The sequence below is a fragment of the Medicago truncatula genome, chromosome 8 (genome assembly GCF_003473485.1).
Source record: "Medicago truncatula cultivar Jemalong A17 chromosome 8, MtrunA17r5.0-ANR, whole genome shotgun sequence".
In the NCBI taxonomy this organism is placed as follows: Eukaryota; Viridiplantae; Streptophyta; class Magnoliopsida; order Fabales; family Fabaceae; genus Medicago; species Medicago truncatula.
In genome coordinates this window covers 17,556,771-17,574,098 of record NC_053049.1, presented here as the reverse complement: position 1 = coordinate 17,574,098, position 17,328 = coordinate 17,556,771, and the positions used below count along the sequence as shown (strand labels likewise).

The following is a 17,328-nucleotide window of genomic DNA, read 5'->3' as shown; positions in this document are numbered from 1 at the left end:
GCACAAATTTTCGTTATTTTTAAATATGATGCCACATATGAATGAGTTGACTCGATGATGGCTGATGGATGGAAATTGCTAATTTATGTTTCACAAAACGTGTGACCCAAAACTTAGTCACAATAGTTTTTAATTAAGAAACCTTGCACACGGTAACAATATGTGTAGCATTGTATTGGTAGACCAAATAAACAACAAATGTTGATATTTTAACGAATTTTATATTTGATGAATTGTGGATTTGTATGAACATGATCTGTAATATCTTAGTTTGACCAGTCAAATTGTACTCAACACTTGTTTGATTAATCAAATTATGTCTAGCACAACCTTGATTATTTAGGTCATGTATAGTTCAACTTGGTCATTTAGATTATGTTGAGTTTCATCTTGATCTGCTCCACCAAACTTGCGTTTGAGTTGAACTATGCAAGCCATTTTGGCCTCAAGTTAATGTTCAAGTGAAAGTTATTGTCCTCTTCAGAAGTGCATCATTGGTGGTTACCATGTGTTCCGCACCACACCATAATGTGTACTAGCTCCGGCTCCACCTTCCCCATACAGATGAGTTGTGTGTAAGGAATAGCAAAAGCCAATCACTATAATACTCTTACGGACGAGTTGTGTGAATTCCAAAGGTGTAATCCAAAGAGAAACACATTAGGTCAATAAAGTGATGATTATAAAAAGAGACACTTAGAAGACAAGAAAATGATCTATGAATAATGTATTTTATCATAGTAATTTTCAGAGTATTCTTGAAGCTCTATCTATGGCACTTCTTATAGTAGCTCACCTCTTGCTTCTTGTGTTAGAGCGAAAATAATCACAATCGGCCTCTCAAATATCCCTATGTGACAAAAGATGAGCCCAGCAAGCATATATCACCAGCTTTTTAACTATTATAGCATCTTCATCGGGGCCATCCATGTGAAATAGGAGGTTCGGCTCTCTTTTTAAAATAGGTCCTAGTAAAATAAAACGTAATTTTTTTGTGTAGCTAAATTTCATTAAAAAAAATCAGAACCATAAGAACTTCTAAACATGAAAGAAATTAAAAAAAAAAAAAATAATAAGTGAAAGAGGTTAAATTTATCTAACGGTGTCGTTTGGATTTGTCACTCCTCTATTGTGGAAAAGGGTAAAACGAATGGTTTATGCGAAGAAAAAAAATGATTGTTGTGATTCTTTCAATAAAATAGTTTTCCAAATTGACTGATTAAGTGATTATACAAATTAGGAGTGGTTTGATATGATCCGATTTATGTACATAAAAGAGAACTAGATTCTAGAAAGAAAAAAAAACTCAAACGTATACTAAAGAAAGAAAATGATATAACATATACTACCTCCGTCCCTAATTATAAGACCCTTTTGGAAAAAAAAATTGTCCCTTTTTATAAGACCCCTTTGCTATTTCCAACTACATTAATTATTTCTTTACATACATGCCCCTATTTATTATACATATTTTTCTTCAATCAACAATAAATAACATGTTGAAAACATAAACCAACTCTCTCTTAAAGGATAAAATTGTAAAAACAATAGTAATTACAAACATATTTAATACAAATATCCACTATCTTAATTCCCGTTATTTTTTCAAAAGGGTCCTATAATTAGGGACAGAGGTAGTATATTTTTTATTTAAGTTGAGGGTGGGTGTTAGATTTAATTTTTCGATAGAGACCCATAGCATTTGGAGGTCCGACCTGATTGAGCACCTTGCACACCCTCAAGGCCGGGCCTGATCTTCATAGTAGTTTTTTTTAATAAAGTTATAGAAAGCAACAATCAACAATTTATGATTATTTCAGAAAATGAGGGACGAAAAATAGTAACATACACATTTTGAGATTAAACATATATATTTAGTACTAAATGAATGTTCTTATTCTTATCAAACTATTTTCTATTAAAAAATCACCCTTTTTCTCTTCTTCATCTCATTCTCTATTTAAATTTTTTAGCTTTATTTTTAGAAATCTTGTGATAGAGAGTTCAATTAGAATATTTTAGGTGAACAATTTATAATAGTTGGGTTTATTTTAATTTGTTTAATTGGGCTTCATTTAGCTTTATTGGACCTATTAGATTAGTATTCCCTTTATCACCCCTATATCTATTGTCTTTGACACATACCTTGCAAATCACGCAAATGAATGAAAAAAATGTCTTATTTTATTTTGTAGTTGGTTTATTTCTCTTCCTCTTTTAGCTACTCTAGTTTTTTATAGTTTCAATTTTTATAGCATTTAGAGCCTATCATCTTATCCAGTAGGTCTTCGCAACAACAACTTTGGTTGCATCGGCTGTATTTTCGCGCATTTTTCTGCAATATAAAGGTTTGTTGAGTGATCATAACTGCGACCGCATCCACAGTTGAAAACCATCGTCTGAGATAATAGATAATAATTTATATATAATCAAGTAAGATCATTACAACTTTGCATTTGATATTCCAATAAATTAGAAATTATGAGTCATGGACTGATATGTGTTTAAGAAACCATGATATATGGTTCATCATTTATTGATGTGCAAGTGTGAGGAATGAGTAGAACTAGTAAATTATGTAGTTCTCCTTTAAGAGGAAAACCAATATGACACATAGGCTCCAAATGCAGCAATCACTAGAACTGCAGCACCTACATTTTCAACTAAATGTTTCTCTTCACCACTCAATTTCCCTTCAGCAATTCTCGTCACAAACTGAGAAGAAGTAGCAGCAAATTTTCTGATTCCATTCTTTCCTTCTTGATTGGGAGGAATTCTGCAGCAAGATTCCTTTTCCTTCTCTGGAACATTTGGAGCAGAAGGTTCTGCTTTTTCAACTTCCTTTTCTTCTAAGTTTTGATTCTTGCTTGACTCATAAGTCTTCTCATTTTTCTCTTCAACTTCCTCCTTCTTTGAGTTCCTTTCTTTCTCAGCATCTTCAGCACTCATTCCTACTATCTTTTCCTCTAAATTTTCTTTGGTAACCAATTTCTCTATTGTTTTTGGTTCTACTTCCTCTTCACCCTTTTGAGCCTTTTCATTTGTTTGTGCTTTGGTTCTCTCTATAGATGTTGGTTTTGACTCCAACACTTGTTGACCATTTTGAGGCTTTTCATCTATTTGTGTTTTGGCTCTCTCTATTGATGTTGGTCTTGTTTCAAATTCTTCTTGACCCTTTTGAGACTTTTCATCTATTTGGTCATTGGTTGTGTCTTTAGATGTTGGTTTTGGCTCAAATTCTTGTTGACCCTTTTGAGGAATTTGAGATGATGTGTCATCATCATTTTGTGTCTTTTTTTCAATGCTTTGAGAAGTTTGAGGTGAATCACTTTTCATGTCTTTAGTTGATTCTTCCAAATTAGTAGATTGTGGTGGTGGAATATTGGTCTCTTGAGCTTTTTCAACCTTTGCTTCATCTAAATCTTTATTATTTGAAGGACTTTTTTCTACTTCTTGTTGAGGAGCTACTTGTGATGATTGTGAAATTGGCTTCTTTTGCATTTTAAGGATGAGAGTACCTTGTTCAAATTTGGCTTCAAGTTTCTCTGCCTCACTATTTTCTGGAACAGGATATGTTTGGTCAAATTTTCTCCATTTGTTACCTGGAATCGGTCGTTCACCTGTAATCCTCAACTTTCGTGACATGTCCAGCAACTCAATCTTCATTTGATCCTTTGTAAAACCTACAAAATCAAAACAATAATATAGTTTTGGAGCAGACCATACACACAAATTTTTGGACTTATATAAAGTAAAATATAAATAAATTCGAAAATAATATAACAATGACACAGTTGATGCGAGGATTTGTAGATTCAAACTCACGCTGCAATATTAAATATTCTACCATGCGTATCATATGAATTGTACTTACAGAATAAACAACCATGTGAACAAGTTAAAGGCATATACCAGGAAGATAAACATGAAGAAGGTAAGCTTCAGGAGTTTCTTTCATCTCTGATGGAGGCTGCAAAGTCTCGTATACACGACGAACTGAAAGTTGTGACCGGAAAGTTGGTGCTCTAAATGTACGTTGTGAATTGAAAGCCATAATAACTTTAGAATAAATATTACTATTTGTGCCTCACCAAATTGTAGTTATACAAATGCTTTGATTATGACACTTGTTGAGTTATATGTTTCATTGTTTGTGTATTTATATGAAAGTCTAGATATTATGGTTAAATGAGTTTTCTTGTCATGGAGATTATTCTTTATTATATATTTTGGTTTTTTGATGCAACTAGGTTGGGTATTCCCTTTTCCTTGCTTAGCTAGAATCATATAAGGTATAACTTCTTAATTTGCCCAAGAAAGTAATTGTTCTTTGTTTTACCCAAATGCATGGTTATTCATATTTTTCCCAAATGTTTGTAGTTAGATATATTTTTGTAAGTTTTTTCAATTTTGACAACTTTAATTTGTTACCATTCACATTTTTTTCTTTTTAAAACCAAAATACTAAAAAAGTTAGCATTAAGGACCAACAGTGATCATTGACATATATGGTTAAATCTTTATCAAATATAAATATGATCGAACTCTAACGAGTTTCTATTTCTTTCAAGCTCTCATGCTTGTTTTACATAAGAGATTCATCAAAATCTCTATGTTCCAGTGATTTCTAACACACAAACAGAGGAGCGCCACACAGATAAAGCACACTAAAACACGATTATATTCTACAACAAATTTCAAATGGTTCATCTAATCCCAAATGATGGATAAACCCATAGCAAACGGACAACTAAAACTCCTTGAAATTGTTCGAGTCATGTTAAAGGAAGGTGCAAAAGCAGTTGCAATTGACATTCATTACTTTATAAATCCTAGTTGAGGCATAAGTGTAGCAAATACATAACCTGAATCTGCATGCATTATCTGCTAAAAGTTTCAATTCCATATTATCAGGACTTCCACCCAGACTTGGATTGTCTTAGATTTACAATCTTCAACAAATGCAATAATAGAACACACTATTTAAAAGCATTGAAATAATAAATAACTAAAAAAAGGCAAAAAATCATTAAGAGATTTACTAACTTTTGTCTATACACAGGTTAACTTTTCCTCATCAATGAACCAATGTTATAACAGTAAGGGATTTTTTGTATTCAACCATGTTGCTCTAAGCCTTGATATTCATGAAACATTAGGCTTGAGTATGCTGGTTTCTCCAACTCACCACAAAAAACAGTAAATTTGCAATTAGTTTTATATTACTCAAATGAATCACTCATTAGGGGGGGGGGGAACAGAACATCGTCTATTGGAGAAGGATTCTGACTACAAGGTTACTTTCTGATGTTTTCGTCTCATGGTTTGACGGTAGGATTGGATAAACTCATGATCGTAAATATTCTGACTATTCATGCATTCAGTCTCTAAGTGTGTGTATTTGGAATAGGTCTGCTCACAAAGACCAAACCTCAAAACATGATAAAAGAACAAAGCCAAAGAAAAATTAACATCAGAAATTGGATTCACCAAACCCAACTTGGGAAGATGTTACTAGTATACAAAATCAGCATACCTAAAGAGTTACCAAACTTGCACTGTTCCAAACTATAGTACATCCATACCTACCTTCTAAATTTTCAATTTCTGCATTTATATTTCATATTAGGCAGTATTATCAACCAGAAGATTGTGCATCAGTGGCAAAATAAAGCACCGGGTAGCATTTTCAATTGTTTAAAAACAATTATTCACTTTGTTTCTCTAGAGAGTGAAAGAATGAAGAACAAGACTTGTGAAATTCATTAAACCTGATACCTTAACAAAGATGCTCAAAACGAAACTCCAATATTTCAAAGTCAGCTAGTCTTGATCTTGCCTAAAACCTCATAGCTAGCATACAACTTCTTGGCCGTCCCAAAATCATACAAATTGAAGTAAACTCTTGTATATTATTTTTGCAAAACTTATTTAGTAAACCAGCCAAGCCAGTTAAATATTCCTTAAAGTAGGAAATAAACATACAATACCTGAATATCAAATGTTAGGCAAGATATGGAATGAAGAACTGTGCGTTTGGGAATCCAACTTTCCACAATAACACTTTTGAGACACAGGACCAAACATGTTGGAAGTTTGCCTAGAAAATTAACTTAAGATTGTAAATACAAAAACCTTTGATAAAACTTTGTTCCTTACTTCATTTTAATCTCTATGTAACATGCATGTATAACCATACACTTAAACATGACAAGCTGAACTATGTATGCTGGGGAATATAAAATCAGTCATTCATAAAAACTATTGTCTAAAATAGAGAAGCTGAACTATGTATGCTGAGGAATATAAAATCAGACATCATAAAGCTTCCCTTTTATGCGCATAACACCTATATCATAAAGCTTAATAGTTAAACTGAGCAATATGAAGACTCCCACATAGAAAAGGTATAATGCCGGTGTGCAAAGGAACACACAGACCGAAATGAAACCTATAATTGAGTTCATCTAACATTAAATCTCTGGTATTTACTCCAATTTATTCTTGCAAATGACTTACACAAGGTATACTATGATTAGGCTAGAAATAATAAGTAAAAAACAAGTCTATTGTGCATAAGCAAGCAATAATCCAATTCAGTTACCCACACCTAATACACCAAACCAGTCTATCCTCCCAATTTGGCACGTGATATCTTTTTTCTGTGATATATTCTAACTAAGATAAAGCTTCAATTTTGTAGAAATAATGCAGTCAAATATGTGTATCGCCAAAATAATAATACTACTAACAATATCAAGGCCGTCTACGACAAAAGATAGAACTAACTAAGCATGAAGCAACAAAACAATACCATACCAATCAAATTCAGGCATATGATGTGGAGAATCATCATTCTGAAGCAACAAAACAATTCTATAACTGACTTCTAACAACCAAATTCACATGCACTGATCATGTGGCATACTCTAGGCACAACATGCCCGAATGGCTTAAAACTAATTATTAATAGGGTTTTTGATTATCACGAGAACTTGGGAAATCAAAGGAGAGAACTTTAGGATAGAGGGTCTTTAATTAGATTTCTCTTGGGTTGGGAAACATTGTAAACACCTTGGGTGAGTGAAAATTGTTGAGTGTCTTGTTCATCGGTGAGATTGGAAAAATGGATAGAAACTATAGTTGTTCTTTGCGAGCTTGTTGAAGCTAATTTCTTGTAACTCATTTGTATCTTTTGTAAGAACTCATTGATAGTGTTTGGAGAGATCAATCTCTCCCCAGAATAGGTCAAGTTGGACCGAACTGGGTCAATGGTGTGTTTGTTTCTTTGGTCAAGTTGTTTCTCTTCTCTCTTTATCTTTTGCTTGTGATTTTGTGTTTTTCACTTTGATTCCTAGATTAGATCTAGGTGATGTTATTGTTGTTATTGCTTGTGTTTACTTTAATATTGGTTACTACTTTCCTTTGCTCTACACATCATAGTTTGTATTAGTGTGATTTTGAGTCTGAATTCATAACAATTGCCGCCCACCGTGGGGCATAGGAGTGAATTGGTTTAGTGAGTACCATGGGTTAAAAGTGGGATATTGAGAAGTTCACCGGAAGGAATGATTTTAGGTTATGGAAGATGAAGATGTAAGCGGTGTTGATACACCAAAAGTGTGAGAAAACTTTGAAGGGTGAAGGTGTGTTACCGGTCACCATGACACAAGCGGAGAAGACCGAGATGGTGGACAAGGCTAGGAGTGTCATTGTCTTCTACCTCGGCAAACAAATTGGTCTTTAACATCGTACACATAGAGAGCTGCGTTTGAATCCAAACTTCTAATTAGCCTAAGAGATGTTACGATTCCATCTAAATGTTTTAAGTATGTTACTTTTTTTGTGTTAACTCTCCGGTTTGTAGGAGGAAGGATCATAGTAATCTCGAGTTTGATAAGTAAAGTCTAACAAAAAAATTATTTACTCTAAAAATTAAGCTCAAATTCTTCCAAACAGTTTATCATTTAAGGATCCATCTAATTGGTTTAATATGTTACTTTTTTTCTAATTTTTTTATTATACATTGAGAAATGAAAAAATTACCCCTAACATTTATTTTACCATCTACGATTGAATTTGATTTTCAAATAAATATTAGTTGTTGATCTTTTAATATCTTTCAAATGGTATAAAGAGAATTTTATGTGGAGAATTATAATATTTACCTCTAAAAAAAATCTTTCAGCAATTTTCAACATGTGGTGTCTGCTTTTGCATATTACTTATGTAATTAAAGATGATTTGTTACCAATAATTTTTTTTGAAGTAAGTCTTGATTTGTTCGTAAGATTTATAGCTAGGTGTTTGTTTCATTTTAAAATGACTTTTGAAACTCAAAGAATGACATAACATTTACATTATTAAATTATTAACATCATTTTCTCGCATCTTTATTCTTACTCTCAAGTCAATTTTATGTTATGTAAAATAAAATTATATGAAATGATTAAGGGATATTGAAAGAGTATTAAGAAGGAGGTTGTGAGTTGGATCCCTAAACTATCATAACCACTAAAGTCAATATCGGTTGTCCACTTGCTAGCAAAGACATCCATCCATATTCTTTTATAGTTTTCATATACTTCATTGTATTCTAAATTGTACTACTGAAGTTGTTAACAAAGCTTAAAAATAAAACTAAAAAGCATAAGGTAAAATAAATTAAACTCCAAAATCAAGCTTTCAACTCAACAAAGATGACCTGATCCATTCACTATATTGAAGCTACCAAAATTATACATTCTTTGTAGCTACGTCTTGTTCTAAATTGAATATTGGTTGTTCTCTTAACATCACCTAGAACACTTACAACACTAAGACAAAAAGGTCGCGACAAGGGGGGTATTACAACAAAGTCGACAAAGAAAACAAAACATCAAATAACACTTACATTTGACCATAATCGTTTATTTTGTTAGAACTAACACACATGTGTATAACATGTGCATATAGCACTCAGATCCTCTCTCACGGTGTTGCGCTGCAGTAAAATATTTTTTAACTAACTCAATATACCATCACATGAGGTAGCACTTTTCTACACAATTTTTCTTTTGTTGTTGTGCCGCTACACTGTGGGAGAGAATCGTGCATATATGGTAGATTATTGTTTAGTCAATTTGATTGGAACAATTCTCAGAGGTTGAGATTTTTCCAAAGTAATCCCATATTCATCTTCTTTATTCAAATCATCAATATTCAATCCATCTTCAAGTTTCCAATCAAAGCAATTAACCAAAGATCCCAACATCATAGGCAATATTCTAATAGCCAAAGGCAAACCAGGACAAATTCTTCTTCCAGACCCAAATGGAATAAGCTCAAAATGATGTCCTTTAACATCAACTTCACTATCCAAAAACCTCTCTGGTACAAAAACATTAGCATTATCCCATTTATTTGGGTCTCTACCAATAACCCATGCATTGATCAAAACTTGTGCATCTTTTGGAATAATGTAGTCACCAACTTCAACATCTGTTTCTGCTTTACGAGGAAGTAATAAGGGAACTGATGGATGTAAACGAAGAGTTTCTTTTATAACTGCTTGCATGTATGGTAACTTAGCTATGTCTGTTTCTTGTATTGGAATACCTTTGCCAACAACTTGTTCAAGTTCTTTTTGTACTTTTGACATGATTTCTGGATTTTGCATTAACTCTGCCATTGCCCATTCTAGTGTGTATGTTATTGTGTCTGTTCCTGCAACAAATATGTTCTGGTATACATACCAAAATTATTTAGTAAGTCTTTGAAATTGTAACACTCTACCTCATTATTAATATTTAAATATATGCAAGTTCAACTATGGACATGTTGAAAGGTGGTCTACCTTAGATCAATATTTAAAGTCGTTTGAAACTCTAACGATTAGGACAAACGTTGGCTCTCAAAAAATAAAACTTTACGGGTGTCCTTGATGTAACTGAGACAATGGCCTAGATGTTAATTTGACAAAACCAAGCAAAACCAAATATGTGTTCATTAAAACTCAGCTCGTATTTGTTTTTGTCAAACCGGTACTTATCGGGTGACTTTCTCGGTATCGGAAACAAATATAAGTGAACATATGCTTCAAAAGAAATACACATATCGTTGCTGTTTTAGCCAATTTTAAGTACTAGTCTATGGTGGAAGTGGTTCACCACTAAATATATTATGGATTCATTTTCATACCGTGCCAGTGAATAAAAGTTATATTGTTGACAAATCACAACCATGAGTGTGATTTTAAAAATAGTTATGGTTAAAGTCAACTATTTTAGTGATCCAGTGGTCATGATTGATACACGTTGTATATAAATTAAATCCAATATATTAACACAAATATAATTAGATACCAAATATTCAAACACTTAAATATAGAAAGAATCAAAGAAAACATACCATCAACAAATGTTCAATCTCATCTTTATCCATCTCAATCTTCCCATCATCCAAAGAAATGTTAAGTAAAGCATCAAGCACATCACCATTCCCAATAGAACCAGTACCTTCCCTCATCTTCAACCTTTCCCCAACAAATCTCCTAAATATACTCAAAACCTTCTTAACAGAAATAACAGAACGCCTTCTAATACCTTGCAAATCAAAAATCTTCAGCATAGGAAAAAAATCTGACAAATTCGGTGCTCCAACTTCCTTCAATATACTCACAACAATCTCCTTATACTCTCCAGCTTCCTCGACAGAATGCACAAAATCTGCCGAGAAAAAAGTATTTGACAACAAATTAGTCGTCGTCATGAAAGCAACTCTTCCAATATCCACAGCTTCCTCAATTTCACTACACTTTTTGATGTCGTCTAAGAGGTCTTGTAATTTCCTCTGCCTTAGTGTCTGGCTCGAATCGAGAGTTTTGTTTGCAAACAACTGGTTATTGCAAATTTTTCTAAGGTCACGCCAACGCGGAGAAACACGCATAAATGACAAACTATATTGATCATGGTTGAGAACGGAGAGTGCGTCTGGGACAGTCCGGTTTGATAGTATGTTGTCATGTGTTTGTAGGACTTCTTTTGCTATGTCTGCTGAGGATATTACAATGGTTGTAACTTGGCCTAATTTTAGTGTCATTATTGGACCATGTATGTTGGAAAGGTTTGCTAAAGAATGATGTGGTTTGTTGCCTAGTTTTAGAAGGTTTCCAATTATGGGAAGTGGTGAAGGACCTGGTGGAAGCTTAGAGTAGTTTATTTTGTTGGTTTTGTTTGTTGGAATAAGAAATTTGAGAAGGAGAGGTATAGAGAAAGTGAAAATTATTACTAGGTAGGTAAGTGTGGAACTTTGTAACAAGTCCATTTTTTTTATATAGTGGAACAGAAACAGAGAGAAATATGTTGTAAAGTGATGTTGTAAAGAATTGAGACAACTATGAATTATTGAACTTGTTCAATACAAGTGAGTATCATGAGGAGCTCAATATGTCTATTTATATATGACCAACTTGTACTTTTGTTTGGTAGATCCGGCCGGCAAATTAAGTTTTTAAGTGGTTAGGTAGATCAAATATAAACTTTTCTAATTAACTTTAAAATAAATGTAGTTTGGTTTCATAGAATATACTCATCCATCGATAAGGACGTGGATTCAACTTTCATTACCGGTGTAAAGATCTCTTTGATAAATGATTCGTAAGTAAATATGTAAATGCTCTTTCTCTTTGATATAAATACGTTTTTGAACTTTGAAGTCTGTCTTAACTCTGATGAGTCTTCGGAACCCAACTCATCTAAACTTTTTATTAAAAAATAAATAAATAATAATAATATGATTTAAACTACGCATACTTTACTGATTTTCGTAGAATATTTTACTTAATTGTTAGTTGACCCAGGACTAAATGACCCGTCATGAACTACTAGTACAAACTAATTCTGTTCCATATATTCAAACTTATGCAACTAACAGAGGTTACATTGATGGCTCCACTTGTTGGGGGATGGTTATTAGAGAATGGTTCTGTTTCTATTGCAGCTTGTAGAAAAGAGGACATTTTTGTGTCAACCACAACCACACTGGCTGAAGCACTAGGTGTTAGATGGGGGCTACAAATATAATCAGTGACTAAACAAGCTACATTAATGACTAACAGCCGTGATATACGAAATGAATTTTTTCACACACAATGAAGTTACAGAGATAAACTAATAACATGAAAAGATAGTACAGAACTAAGAAATCAATGAAACAATCACATATTAATCTCACAAAAACAATTAATTTCGCGTGGATATATTTCGTACTAAAAGCACTAGTGAATGTCTAAATATGGTAACAAGTTGACAACAAAAAACAGGTTAGATTCTTAAAACCTAAGACAAAAACTATGCGGATACAACTAGGCATACCAAAATTTGCTAGTGCTAAAATAGTCAAATTATCAAGACTCCAGATTACAAGTGGACTTTGATGTAGTTAGTGATTGTTAATCGAAAGCCAACGGTGAAGTAGTGTATTTGGAAATCTTTTGGAGATACTTCAAATGTATGTTTGAGATCTCTCCAACGAATTTTCAAACATGCACTGAATCATGATTTTCTGATTTTAAGGCATTTGATGTTAAAAAAGAAGGTTAATCCAAATTAATGATTAGGGAAGACGATGGGTTTAAATTAAAATCAGGTCCTAAACCTACTATATACTGTGATTTAAATTATAGTATATAGAGTAAAATTTTCAGGCATTCACCAACAAATACGAAAAGAGCTGACAAAATGTCTACGACATAACAGCAGAAAAGATTGTGGAATTTAGAAAATCTGAAAATGAATTTCTTAAAATGGAAATAAATTACGAAAAGAAATGAGGAATTTAAATATTAGAGTACATTTGTAATAACAGAATAAAGGCATAAAGTTTATTCTCTCATTTCTTTTCCATTTTTCATTATTTTATAGCAACGACCACAACAACAATGATTCAGTGAAACCTTATCCAAAAATTTACATGAAGCTGGATACAGCATTGGCAGACACAACAAATTACATATATGATAGCAGACAGCATTAGGATTGGCTTAATCAAATGGACAAATGCATGACAATACCAACCACATTTGTGTTCATTTCATTCACAATAGAAGAATCAGCTCATAACTTAAGCCTAATATCTTTATTTTATACAGAGTATAAATGCAATATGCATCTTGAAAACTAAAATCAATGCCAACATTTCACATTGTTAAGACTGAAGACAGTGGCTGTTAAACCACACACATTTCAGGTTGAAGGACGTTCAGGACTACTTCGGTACTTTAATTACAGTAGAAACTGGGAGCTAATGTAAGGAAGGAGTATGAAATGGTTTCAATTATTTTAGCACACAAAATTAACTTACTACATAAAACAATAATTTCCACGAGGTGCGGGTCGACTACATGAAGCAGCCAAGGTTGTTAAGTTATGTCAAAAGCCTCTTTAACAAGGCCATTTTGATCTAAATCTTTTATTAAGTAGAGGGACGATTAAAGGGTGACTTTCATGATCCTCCAAAAGTAAAGACTACGTACCCGTTCGTTCGGCGTTCTTGGTCATCTAACATTGCCTTTAGGTACTATCTCAATTCGCAAGCTAATTCATCCAAAAGGGACTGATGTAAAACTATTTGCCCCATGCCAGAGTCACTTGTAGTTGATAAAGAGGAGGATTTGAAAATGTGAATCAATGCCTATGCACTAAAATCAAATTTCAAATGTGACAAGTCCTAAAATTGTATAAGATCACAGAAAAAAAACAAAAACATACAGGCTTAACAAGCTTTGTGGGAATTACCTTAATATGAGCTGGTGCCAATCCCGAAAGCAGGCATTTATCAAATTATCAACAGTAACAGCCCTATGACTTTCACTCCGCCCTGTAAGTAGAATGACCTTATACCCCAGATTCAAAATATCTTCATAAAGTTTTAAACTGAGTTTTATGGCTGGTGCTACACCCTTCTCCGCCCAATCATCAAACTTTGCATGGTCAAAAACCTCAAACCTACAAGCACATATAGAAACTGGGTTCTAGGACCAACGGGGATTAACATATATGGTTAAATCTTTGGCTTTCACAACATGGATTTTAAGTTAAAAACTTCTCAGTTAGTGTGTTATAAACTTGATTGTAAGTCATTAATGACATTTGTGGTTTTCCATAGCTTACTTTGTATGAAATGTGCTTCCAGTGATCTAAATTTTCTTTTTAAAAATTGTCTTAAGGGTACTCTATTCCAATAAAAAAAAATCAGATACAAAAGCTCCACATATAGAGCATCTCAAATCTCATGTACTCATTTTACCATCTTTATCAAGTATCAATATGAACTCCATTGAGTTTCTGTTTCTTTCAAGCTCAAATGCTTATTTTACCTATGGTTTCCAACACACAGAGGAGTGATACACAGATAAAGCGCTCTAAAACACGACCATATTCTAGAACAAGTTTTAATGGTTCATCCAATCCCAGATGAAGGATAAACCCAAAGAAAATGGACAGCTAAAACTCCTTGAAATTGTCCAAGTCACGTTAAAAGAAGGTGCTAAAGCAGTTGAAATTGACATTCATTACTTTATAAATCCTAGTTGAGGCATAAGGGTGGCAAATACATAACCTGAATCTGCATGCATTATCTACTAAATTTTTCAATTTGCAATAATAGAACACAATATTTAAAAGCATTCATATAATAAATAACTAAAAAAAGTCATACAAATTATTAAGACAGTCAGACAGACATATGCACCAATTTACTAACTTTTGTCTGTACACATAGGTTAACTTTTCTTTATCAATGAACCAATGGTATGGCAGTGAGGAATTTTTGTATTCAACCATGTTGTTCTAAACCCTCATATTCATGAACATTAAGCTTGAGTATGCCGGTTTCTCCAACTCATCACATAAAACAGTAAATTTGCAATTATTTTATATTAGTCAAATAATCATTCATTAGAGGAAAACAAAATATAACAACCTCAAAACAGGATAAAAGAACAAAGCCATAGAAACATTATCAGAACTTGGATTCACCAAACCCGACCTGGGAAGATGTTACTATAAAATCAGGACATCTAAAGAGTTATCTAACTTTTACTGTTCCAAACTATAGTACATTGATACCTACCTTCTAAATTTTCAATTTCTGCATTGATATTTCCTATTAGACAGTATTATAAACCAGAAGATTACACATCAGCTCCAAAATTAAAGAATGAAGAGCAAGACTTGTGAAATTCATTGAACTTGATACTTTAACAAAGATGCTCAAAATGAAACTCGAATATTTCAAAGTCAGCTAGTCTCAATTTTGCAGAAAACCTCATTAGCTAGCATACAACTTCTTGGACGTCCCAAAATAATACAAATTCAAGTAAACTCTAGTATATTATTTTGCATTATTTATTTAGTAACCCAGCCAAACCAGTTAAAGATTGCTCAAAGTAGGAAATAAACATACAATACCTGAACATCAAAATGTTTCGCAAGATGTGGAATTAAGAAGTGTGTGTTTGGGAATCCAACTTTCCAAAATAACATTTTTGAGACAAAGGACCAAACAGGTTCGAAATTGCGCAAGAAAATTAACTTCAGATTGTATATACAAAAACCTGTGATAAAATTTTGTTCATTTTATCTCAATGTATGATCATAAACTTAAATATGAGAATACATAAACAGAGCAGAGTAAACAAAGCAATCTAGATCAATAAATTAGAACTCGCATGCTAGCAATTAGTGTTGAATCAAAACTATAATTTAGCGTTGAAGTCTATTAGACATTCCATGTCTCAAAATCTATAATAAAGGATTCTTGTTAACTAGACCAGATTTTATATGTGTATAAGATGGAGAACTTGAGAAAATTAAGATGGATAGCCCTCAAATCTGAAACTTGAGTTGTTTTAGTATATTGATCAATTCTGAAGCTACAAAACAATACCATACCTTTGGAGCTGACAAAAGGAGTATGATGTGGAAAATCGTCATTCTGAAGCAACAAAACAATTCTATAACTGACTTCTAACAACCAAATTCACATGCATTGATCAAGTGGCACAGTCTAAGCACAACATGCCTGAATGGCTTAAAACTAATTATTAATTGAAGAAACAAGACCTTAAGCTTTTATACACAATGTCATGTCAATATAACCACGGGAATACATAAACAGAGTAGAGTAAATAGGCAATTTATTTCAATCAATTAGGTTTTAATTGCCACCAAGAACAAGTAGGTTATATATCTCATTTCTCCATACAAATAAATGTCAAATAACAAAGTGACATAGTGTTATGGAGTATAGAACTCTGGAATTAGTCACAGTTTCTAGATAACTTCATAACATTCATCTTGATATAAAATGCTAAATCTAAGAACAAAGTTCATGAATCACTAGCTGAAATTATTCATTCCTTGGAAAAGGAAGAAGATTTTCCTGATAGATTACCATGTACGTACAAAATGACTTGCCTTGAACTTCAAATCTTTCAACCCTTTGGGTACTTAAATCTAGCCAGCCTAGCTCAGAATCTTCTTCCCTGAAAAATATACGGTTCTTGTTCCCTACTGAGATAGGACAGACAATCAAACAATTATAAGGCCCGACAACAAAGAGCTTGGTCCATGATTCCTTGACACCCACTTCACCCAAAACCCAAATATGAAAATCAGGCGTCCTGTCGTAATTATAGATGACAGAAAGAGACTCATTTAACTCCACCAAGGCAAACGAGTATGATCTATGTCTTACATCTGAAGAAGGTAAGGTAGTTGCAACGAATGTCTCCTTGCTAAAGTCGAAGGACACTACATCAGGTCCTTGGGTCAACCAGTGGCAAAATCCATTCAAGTTCACCATAGACATTATACCAGGGTAAGAAACAGGCATATCATCAAATCCATCAAGTTTCCTCCAAGAATCACGCTTGAGGCTATACATCTCCCAAAATGGTTCATACAACTTGACAATGAGCCCCTTCTCCTCCCAAAAACCGTCATTCATGTCAAGGTTGTGTACATCAGTCTCCCAAAAAGGGTCATCCTTGTTCGGTAAACAAACCCAATCATCACCTTCAAATTCTAAGGGATATCTAACCTTCCGAATCACCTTAAAATCATCTGAAACACAGTCATAACCAAACCCACGAGGAGGAAGATTAAACTCAATGTTCTCCTTCTGTTGAAGGCTATCAGGAATGATCTTATACTCCGCGGTAGCAGGGTTCCACAATACAGTCGTTAACCCTCAGTAGAGACAAAGAGTGCCATTAACACTAGCAGAGCCCAAAATGAAAGTAGGAGGAGCAAAAAGGAAAGAGATTGGCATTGTCACCACCCAATT

General features: G+C 33.3%; 3 protein-coding genes across 3 annotated transcripts; all 3 read right to left on the bottom strand.

Moving 5' to 3' along the window:
• Nucleotides 1–2,439: 2,439 nt before the first annotated feature.
• On the bottom strand, nucleotides 2,440–4,247 carry LOC25501157 (inactive protein RESTRICTED TEV MOVEMENT 2). The gene is made up of 2 exons (XM_013589808.3): nucleotides 3,913–4,247; nucleotides 2,440–3,683 (listed from the first exon to the last, which is right to left on the bottom strand). Exons 1-2 carry the CDS (start codon nucleotides 4,052–4,054, stop codon nucleotides 2,590–2,592), a joined length of 1,236 nt encoding a protein of 411 aa, XP_013445262.1. The 5' UTR covers nucleotides 4,055–4,247; the 3' UTR covers nucleotides 2,440–2,589.
• A 4,436-nt stretch (nucleotides 4,248–8,683) lies between these two features.
• Nucleotides 8,684–11,444, bottom strand: LOC11405267 (geraniol 8-hydroxylase). Its single transcript, XM_003628199.4, has 2 exons — nucleotides 10,390–11,444; nucleotides 8,684–9,721 (listed from the first exon to the last, which is right to left on the bottom strand). Exons 1-2 carry the CDS (start codon nucleotides 11,302–11,304, stop codon nucleotides 9,107–9,109), a joined length of 1,530 nt encoding a protein of 509 aa, XP_003628247.2. The 5' UTR covers nucleotides 11,305–11,444; the 3' UTR covers nucleotides 8,684–9,106.
• A 4,666-nt stretch (nucleotides 11,445–16,110) lies between these two features.
• On the bottom strand, nucleotides 16,111–17,077 carry LOC11405265 (uncharacterized). The gene has a single exon (XM_024772013.1). It carries the CDS (start codon nucleotides 16,987–16,989, stop codon nucleotides 16,390–16,392), a length of 600 nt encoding a protein of 199 aa, XP_024627781.1. The 5' UTR covers nucleotides 16,990–17,077; the 3' UTR covers nucleotides 16,111–16,389.
• Between the last annotated feature and the right edge of the window lie 251 nt (nucleotides 17,078–17,328).